Genomic DNA, 10020 nt, shown 5'->3' with positions numbered 1-10020 from the left:
TCGGCCGCCGAAAAAAAAAAATCAACAATTCACCTACCAATCGTGATGTCTCATTTCTAATTACACCTTGCGTCCTCTACTTAGCTGTAGTATAGCTGTACAGACTGTAGCTTCCGTAGTGCGTATGTAATAACGCATGCATTTCACACTGCGAGCTCGGCAAGAAGGAATTACCGATAAAAGCAGTCGAACTGTAGTTGGTTGGGCGCGGGCGGGCCTGGGCTGTGATGTACAGCGCACTCGGTACGTTGTGAACGCGATAGTGGCAACTTAACTGCGAACAATCGCTGATATTCCACGCATATTTCGCGCATTGTTCGTATTTTTCCCCGTTTCTCATATTTTAAGCGGATGAATTGTACTGTACAAATGCTTGTGAGGATTGTATCGAGTTTGTATACATTTTCATGTCATTGTGACTATGTGCATGTGTGTGCAGTGTCGGAAGGTACGGTGCCAGTGCAGTGGCCGTGCCGGCCGCGTATGCGTGTCTGTAGCTGTCAGGGTCCCCATCCCCTGGTCTGTCAGCTGTCTGCACGCACGTATGAACACATTCGAATGTGTAGAGGCCCGTACACTCTGCTCTGTAACGTTGCATCTGCCGGCGATGTATTGTTCTATTTTGAAGAGAAAATGAATGCGCTTTTCCAGCAAATGTAGAATTATTAAATGGGTGTATCTACAAAATAAATAACTTTTCCGCGGATTCTGGTTTGTCTCGTATTTCTGCGGGATACTTTTCTTTACGATGTAAATTCACGGACACGGCCGTGATTCGTATCACCTGTAGTGTGGTATACAATCATTCATCATCCAAATGATGAGTGATTATCAAATGTCTTTTTAGAACATGAAGAAACATCTTTAAATGTTTAATGCTATAATGCCATATCAGTATCATTTTGACATCCATCTGCAATTGTACAAGCCAGTTTCCAGTGGAATGTGCTACAATTGTACTGTGAAGAGATGCAGATACACGTACATTACCAGCTGTGTGGACACAAAAAGTCACAAACACCAATGATAAATAACGCAGTGTTTTGAATATCATGGAATTTATTTCAGTCGTACATTTGTTGAAAAATATGTTTTATACCTGTTTCAATTAATAGCACAATACATCAGAATTGCAAGTACACTGGTATCAGAAATGCCATTACAACACTAAATACCAGTATTAAGATGGTCATTTTCCCTTGACATCTGCAGTGGAAAGTAAAAGCAAATGTATATCTGCATGCATGAAGTTTCATTTCAAGTATGGAACATATATCTATTTGTTTGAAAATGCACAGAGTGCAGGCAAGACGTACACTTGGGACCTGGTCTTTCATAACACAGCTACCAGAGTGATATTTCATTTCATAAATTGGATATAGAAAATAGTAAAGCCCTCTCTCATTACCTTTCTCAGAATTACCGGACGAGAAACACATATTACTTTCATTTTGACAATCCTCGAAAAAATAGTAAGATATCAAATAGTAAGGACCTCCCTCATCGCCTTGCTCAAAAAACCCGGACGAGAAACTGCTTTCTTTTTTTACTTGGCCTTATGTCTACCTACAGTGTACATAGTTTTATAAAAAGTATTTTCCTGCTGTAGATAAAGGCAAATATTTGTAGGCATTGACTATCGCTTGAATTAAAGTACATTTTTCCCCAGAAGCACTGTTGGACCAAAGGCATAGTAATGCCAAACCCTCAATCATTATTTCAACCTTGCCATGATTTAGGTCCTAATAGGGAAATGATTTGATCTGTGTATCACAGTACAATATTATCCTACATGCTTGTAGTGTCTCCTCTGTGGCAGTTGCTTGACACTACAATGTAGCATTGTTATCAAGTGTACACCATAAATGAAAGGCTGGTATAGAAAAAGACCCCCCAAAAAGCCCCATGTGAGATCGAAATTTGGAGTGAGATGTCATGGTATTCAAATTCACTTATTGTATCCCCCGAACAGAGTTCGGAGGATACTATGGATTTGGCCTCGTTGCGCCACATCAGCCCGCTGCAGAGATTTTCTTGTGAGCGCTCTACTGGCTGCAGTTCTTCTTCGATCATCTTCAAATTTGGCATGAAGGTGTATAAATGGTAAAGCAAAGACGCCTATCATTTTTGGTGATGGCACCTTTGCTTGTTCCGTCTGTATTTGATAAATACAACATTGTATGAAAAAGGTAAATTTAAAAGGGTCTGCCTGTGTGTGGCGACTGTGCGACGCTGGCCTTGTTTCTCTACTGATTTTTTTTCAAATTTGGTATGTACATGTATCATAGGGTGCGTTCAAGCGCTCTCCTAAAGTGAACTGTACCGTACCGTACCGCGCTACAGGAGCGTTCGAACGCTCCTAAAGTGTACCGTACCGTACTGTACCGAGCCAAAAGTGGACCACTTCCCGATGTGCTCCAAAAGCGTACCAAAACGTACCAAAAGTTCGTTGTAAACCATGCGCGTATCATGCGCATACGTCACAATGCAAAAACATCATTCTCTTTGTTCGGGACAGCTGTAAGTAGGTCAAGCGCAAGGTGAATGACCTTCTTGCTACAAACAAGCGTGAACTTTTCTAAAAATAACTCGAGAGGTACGCTTTCTCCACAGAGCATTTGAACGCTCCCAAACTGGCACAGTACGGTACGGTACGCTTTAGTTCAGTTCGCTTTGGTTCGCTTTAGAGCGCTCGAACGCACCCATAGTCAAATCTATACACCTATACCCATTGATAATGCTGCCCTCACTGTCCCACCTTTTACAGGGTCAAAGGTCACCCTGATCATGTCAAAATTTGCAAAAGTGCTTATTTATGCAATAACTTGATTGTTACTCAACGGATTTTATTCAGACTTCCTAAGGAGGTGTATGGGTGGTCATTTAGACATGAAGGACACAACAGTTTGTGGTGACGGCGCCCTCAGTGTTCCGACTTGAATGTCAATGCACATTTCTTGTGTGTGCTCTATCAGCCACATTTCTTGTCAGATTTTCTTCAAATTTGTCAAAAAGGTGCATGATAGTGAAATGAAAATGGCTATATTGTTTTTGGTGGTGGCGCCCTCGCTTGTTCCGTCTTAATACATGAAAAGGTAAATGTAACAGGGTCTGCGTGTGTTTTCGACGCTGGCCTTGTTTCTTGACCATTTTTTTTTCCCAGTTTGGTATGTAAATGTATCATAGTCAAATCTATACACCTACAATAGATTGATAATACTGCCCTCACTGTTCCACCTTTTACAGGGTCAAAGGTCACCCTGATCATGTCAAAATTTGCAAAAATGCATGCTTATTTAGGCAATAACTTGATTGTTACTGGATTTTACTCAGGCTTGCTAAAGAGGTGTATGGCTGGTCATTCTACGTGAAGGACACAACAGTTTGTGGTGACGGCACCCTCAGTGTTTCGACTTGGAGGCCATGTCACATTTCTTGTATGCTCTATAAGCCACAGTTCTTGTCGGATTTTATTCAGACTTGCTATGGAGATTTATGGGGAGTTATTCTAGGCAACAAAGTTTTCATTGCAAGCCCTCTCATTGTTCAAACTTTTATAGGATGATATGTCATATTCCTTGTATGTGCTGTTATACTAGCCTCATTTCTTGTCGGATTTTATTGTATCCTGCGACAGTTGCCATATTATACAACATTCTCGCCTAGAAAGTAATCCAGATGGGGTATAGAAGACGGGTTCAGGGGATACATGTGCTCGAGTGCGAGTGCTCTAGTTTTAAGATACATTGTAGATGTGTCAGTAAAGTCAAGTAAACGAAAAATAGAAGAAATTTCATCAAATTCATATGTAGAACAAGCTTTGTGCCTTTGATATGCCAAATACAAAGCAAGCAACATACATTGTAGTATCATGCTCTTTAGTTATAGGTTGAACTACGTTTGTAAGGTATGATATAAATTACCATTAAGTGATATTTCTGAAGACCAGCATTTTAAGGGAAAAAAGTTCCAACTGGGAAAGAAAAGTGACCCTGATTGTATGATTGTTTCAGTAGCTTTCTGGCTTGAGCAAGGCCCGAGCAAAGTCGTAAAATTTTGAGTTTATGAATGGAATCTAGCCAAAGTGGCCTGCCCCAGGCTTTGACTATTTTAGCACTGCTGTAAGCTAGTGCCAGGCATGGGCCAGGCTCAGGCCTGGCGCTGATCAAATAGTTTGTGAACGATAGCAGTGCCAGGCTCGGGCCAAAATTCCTTGCACGGTCAAAGGTCACAATTACCTGGCCGTGCCTCCACCAGAGCACGCGTTCGATTACCAAGGTACATGTACTGTAAAAGTGGAAATTTTAGTGGTGTTGAAATTTTCACGCATTTCACGCAACCAGAAATTAGCACAAAAATAAAAGGATGCATATAATTTTGCTTGCCATATATATGTTCCAGTAATTATGCTTTCATTCTGCGGAATTAAAAACATGAAACACCCTTCTTACCCGTCTGAGAGTGAAAAATTAGTAGCACGAAAATATCCACTTTTACAGTAGTTATCCCTTACATGGCCGAGTTCGTGTATGCGGGTCATTGTAGCGCAGCTCTGCTGTAGTTACCGAACTCTTTTTCAGTACATTCATGAAGAGGTATTGGGTTTTATAACAAGATAACATTGGTGGTCCCATAATATGATTATGTTGGGTTGTTGTTGTTGTTGTTTTCCCAGAATTTGTAATTGTATACTTGTAATTTGTTAAGATGTTGTTAGGAGCTGTCTTTGCCTTTGTAGCATCTATTCAGAGCGACATTACTGAAGCCTACATGTAGGTCTAGTCAAGTTAGTGGTAAGACAGCTTTTCATGGTGAAGATCTGCATTTGGCAATTATGTCTGTGTGATTATGGCTGAGCTAAGACTCCGTAGAATTCATGCAATGAACGTAAAAGCCAACACATTAATGGCTGAATTAACAGTTCATTTTACATTTTTATGGCAGCTATATGATACTGTATGCAGACTTTAATAGAATTCACCTTGGGACTCAAAATGAGTGGCCACTGGCCTTATTAGGTAGGTGACCACTATATAAAGGGTCTATGATACAGCAATTTTGTGTGGGGTTTTTTTCAGTGGCCATTATAGACAGGTGGCCGCTAGGGCAGATTTGACAATATTTGAGTTGATGCATGGAGCACACCATAACACACAGACAGACACATGCACACACATCTCCCCCGCCGAACTCCCCACACACACGCACTCGTCTCCGTACACGTGTACACATTATTTTACAAGAAGTGCACTGCTATCCTAGAGAAGTGAGTCTATTATTTTATATCAACGTACTATAGTACTATAGTACTTGTCGTTTTTACATTTGTGGGCGATGTTTGAAATCATTTCTACATTAGTGGGCATTTTCTACACTTGTGGGCGATGTTAAATTTTACATTTGTGGTCGATTTTCTACATTTGTGGGCGATGTATTTTTACATTTGTGGGCGTTTTTACATTTGTGGGCGTTTTTACATTTGTGGGTTTAACAGACAGTCTAGGTCTTAAGATGCTATTTAAAGTTCATTTAATCTTTCAGGCCATGATCCTATTTTGAAAGAATGGATGCAATGACAAGAAACCCTTCTTCAAGGGGGCTGTCTATCCTTTGACCAATGCCATTTGTCAAACACAATTTGCTGATTTGTAATTTTGTGATTGTAATTTTGTATGTTCTTGAATTTAAATTTGCATTACTGTAGACATGCAGTTTTATAATGAACAACCTATTTTTTCTTGTTTTCTTTTCAGTATGGTTACCGGGAGCCACACCATGCCTTAACCTACTATGCCAAGAGCTTCATGGAGGTGCATAATGAGAGTCTGAATGTCTGGACGCATGCAGCAGCCTTCTCCATCCTATTCTACCAGTCACTCAAGTTGTGTGCTCCTCTAGATCTTCATAATGATCCCTACGCACTGCTCTTCATTGTCTTCTGTGCCAGCTGCTGTACCTATCCTCTCATGAGTGCTGTGGCTCACCTCTTCCACTCTCACAGTGAACTGACGCATTACACCTGTTGGTTCATTGACTACCTCGGTATGAGTATATATGGCTTTGGTGGCTCACTGGCTCACATCCACTTCTCAGCGCTTCCCTCTTTCTATAACTGGGCAGAGCCATTCTTCATGCCCACGCTGCTGTTCCTCTGCTACATGGTATGCTTCTGCTGCAGTTACGCCAAGTACCGCTACAAGCGCCCATACCCGTTTGCACGGAAGCTGTGGCAGTTGGGCTCAGTTGGGGCGGGTTACGTGCTCATCATCATGCCCATCTACCACCGCCTGATTGGGAGCCTCTTCACAGATGAACCCCTGGACCGTGCCCTTTACTTTCACTTCCTACAGGTGGTTCTTATCGCCCCCAGTGTCTTCTTCTTTGCAGCACCCTACCCACAGAAACTTGAGCCAGGCAAGTTTGATATTCTGGGACATGGCCACCAGATGTTTCATGTGGCCATGGCACTGGTCACTTATTTCCAAATGCAAGCTGTACATCTTGACTTTCTGCATCGGCGAGAAGACTACTCCAATCTTTATTCCCCGTCCGTTGTTAGCACTGTGAAACACATAGCTATCTTAGTGGTTGCTGATGTTATCACACTGTTCGCCTTTAGGTATAAAGTGTGGCAAAAAATATCTTTCCGAAGAGATTAATGCAAGCTTTTATAACTCATTGCATGTTAAGAATGAAGGTGAAATTGTCTCACCTTGCATATTTTGGGCTTATGCCTCATGCATTTTAAAATAATCAAATGCTGATGAGAAAAGTTCTCATGCACTAGGTCATGTATTAAGGGAATGTAATACTGCTCTTATTGCCTTGATATACACTAGATAACATAGTAGATGACAGTTTGCAGGTTTATGAATAGATAGTTTGCAGTGTAGTGAACTCCACATACATTTATCCCTTACATTCTTCTATTGTAGTAGAGATATCATTGCTAGTCATGAAACTCATGTATCAAGTAATTCAAGTAAGATAGCCTATAGTTACGGTGCAGAGAGGCATATTCAAAGTGCCATAGGTTTTATTGAGTTTTCGGATGTAATCTGTATGTCATTAGTGGGAACAGTGTCTGTGGCATTGCACATCATTTCTCAAATAGTTAAAATATCTAGTATATATTTCAATTAGATTACGGTGTAGATCTGAAATGCTGTTGCTACAGTCCACAAAGTTCATGAATTTTATGGTAGTCACTTTAATCTGATAGATTGGTGTGAAGGTTAGGAATAGGGATGAGTGTCAGCCATTCCTAGCCCTATTTACTTAATACAGCAGTCTTATTTCACAGTTTATAGATGGTTGGCATGGCTGTAACTTTCTCAGAGCATATGGGCAGTATTCAGTTCTCACAGCACTTCCTGAGTATCATTGGGACCAAAAAGTTGTATTGAGCTTCTTGCACTTCCTCCTGTCATGCCTGGAGAACCCTACCAACACTCCATCACCAGAAGACCAAACTTTATTTACTGAAAACCGAGTGTATATTGAGCTATATCATTGATCATGTCATGAATTTCCTCTGCAGAATGCATAAAATTAGGGGTAGATGTGATCCCAGGGTATCCAGGTTTAGGCAAAACTTGCATCCAAAGTGGGAAGAGATTTCAGTTTTTTTTCTTCTTCTTCTTCTTCTTCTTTTTGTAGCGTGGGTCGGTTGGGAATATGCTGAGTTTTGTGAGGAGAGAATATACCATGATTTGTTTGGGGAAATTCATTTATCTTGTCCAGGTGGGTTAGGAATGTACCGGGGTTTAAGGACAGATATTTAGTTGTGGATTTTTTTTTTTTTTTTTTTTTTTTTTGAGTGCCTCAAATATGGTCCGTCAGGGAGTTGGCCAGGGATTTCCACTCAACTATTGCCCAGCCTGTCGGGTACTTGACTGTAACCAGGTTGGTTACTGTACCATCCTAAAAAGGCGACTCGATGCGAGACCTGGCCATCCCCCAGGTACCCAGGGGTCGGGAATACGATTAACAAGTGCATAACCCTTTGTAAAATCACACCGCACAAATTATCGCCCACATATTTCTGGGCCATTGAACATAGTAATAGGGTGGAGTCAATGAGGAAATATGAAATACTTGTTCAGTTACCATGACAGGAAAGTTTTGATTAGATCCATTGATCCATTTGCACTAGATTTCAAGTATATCAAAACAAGGCTCAAGTGAAAAGTGAAAAGTATGCACAATTTGTAGTTTTGCTTTTCCTTCATCAGTATTATTGGTATTAATAGCAGGTTTGTGGTCACATATTAATTTTAATCAAGCAATATGTTCATGTAGCCTGTTGGAAAAAAAAAAAATCTGAGCATTATATGAACAAGAAAAATGATCTCAAGACAGGCACTTTTGGGCATGACATTCAAATGTTAGGGATTTTGGTTTGAAACAATACAAACATTCACACTATTTGGACAATAACAATAACCAGTGTGATTATATGATATAGCTGTACAAGTCATTTGTATCCATAGGTCGATGTGCACTACAGGATGTACTTTGGGACACTTCGACTCCCAACAGTCATAAGATAAAACTAGAGCCATTTACATACGATGTAAACAAAACAACTTAACTGGCATGTCAAGAAATATTGTTTGACAAAATTTGCTCTAGTTTTATCTTATGACTGTTGGGAGTCGAAGTGTCCCAAAGTACATCCTGTAGTGCACATCAACCTATGGATACAAATGACTTGTACAGCTATATCATATAATCACACTGGTTATTGTTATTGTCCAAATAGTGTGAATGTTTGTATTGTGTAATATTAACTCCCTAAATGTGAAAGTGGTGACTGTGACATTCAAACGCAATTGAGTGTCAACCCTGATTGGCCTGTAGAGCATGGTTTATTATGCAAATTCTGCATTTGATAAAATGATTTACCTTCAAGCATGTCCATTAATAGGGAATGGAGCAGATTAGCATCAAGGTACATGTAGAAGAAGGATAGCATGCAAGAGAGGTTCCAGTTGGTGTTGGGGGAAGTAATGTAGGTCTACGCATATTGATGGACATACCCTGTGTATGTGTATTGACTATCATCTCAGTACATGTGCATTTATGTAGGTCATCATGGAAATGTGGGATGATAACTCCATAGATGTCCCTTTTACTGGTCCATTCTGTGTACATTTCAAAGTAACTGTAGGAAAGAAGATGGAAGTCTTGAAAATTTGTAGCACTGTTGATGGCAGTTGAGGTACATCTTTGTGCAGATGATGCTGCCTTCATCAAGTGTGTCTTCAGAGCCTCAAGCATCCATGTCCAATTGGTAGTCTGGAGGAAATATGCTCTGGGCATCATTCTCTGCTACTTATGTAACCGTGGTAGCCTTGTCTGCAGCATCATGGCTGTGATGCCTGCAGAAATAGGATTATAAAAAAGATTGCAAAGATACATGTTCCCAAAGATGAAAAGGTCAATGCTTAAAGCTAAAATAGTATCACTGATACACTGTAGGCAGTACTGAAGCTAAAATACTCATTCAGCAGTCATCAGAACAGGGAAAATGCATGTGCTCATGATCATTGATATAGTGTAAGGGCAGATATAGTGAAAACAATCGAGTGACACGTGTGTAGCAAGTTCTAGAGCTAGAGCTCCATCCACAGCCCATTGTTAATTGTCCTAGTAAGCAACATCTCTTTGTGTCATATATAGACCTTGTCTGCCAAATTTATGAGTCCTTGGCAAAGTCCTAGCAGTACTTTGGTACATTTTATATGGTGTACAGTCATCTATTTAAAGTCATGATGCATGTACATACACATGATAGAGATAGTCCAAAGGCTTATTACTAATAGAAACTATATAATTGGAAAAGGGATTTTTGTGTATTCAAATATCTTCTGCTGTACCTATAGGGTAATAGTTTTATGCAGCACCTGTTATGTGTAGCGCTTTATATTCAGATACCGTACTATAACTTTCTTTGCTTTGAGAGAATATCTCTATGATATGGCAGAGAAGTTCACTACTTGGTGTGGTTGTCTAAAA

General features: G+C 40.2%; 1 protein-coding gene across 1 annotated transcript; it reads left to right on the top strand.

The window, feature by feature from the left end:
- Window positions 1–5769: 5769 nt before the first annotated feature.
- On the top strand, window positions 5770–7826 carry LOC139721498 (membrane progestin receptor beta-like). The gene has a single exon (XM_071632813.1). The coding sequence runs from the start codon at window positions 5805–5807 to the stop codon at window positions 6657–6659; it is 855 nt and encodes a 284-aa protein (XP_071488914.1). The 5' UTR covers window positions 5770–5804; the 3' UTR covers window positions 6660–7826.
- The last annotated feature ends 2194 nt before the right edge of the window (window positions 7827–10020 follow it).

Source organism: Diadema antillarum, unplaced genomic scaffold (assembly GCF_040938485.1).
Source record: "Diadema antillarum isolate AM-2024a unplaced genomic scaffold, OU_Dant_1.0 scf00000144, whole genome shotgun sequence".
Taxonomy (NCBI): Eukaryota; Metazoa; Echinodermata; class Echinoidea; order Diadematoida; family Diadematidae; genus Diadema; species Diadema antillarum.
The sequence above is the reverse complement of the archived record's forward strand: the minus strand, read 5'-3'. Positions and strand labels throughout refer to the sequence as shown.

Excerpts from the sequence above, each read along its gene's own strand:
- LOC139721498 (XM_071632813.1), top strand. The coding sequence starts at position 5,805 with ATGGAGGTGCATAATGAGAGTCTGAATGTCTGGACGCATGCAGCAGCC.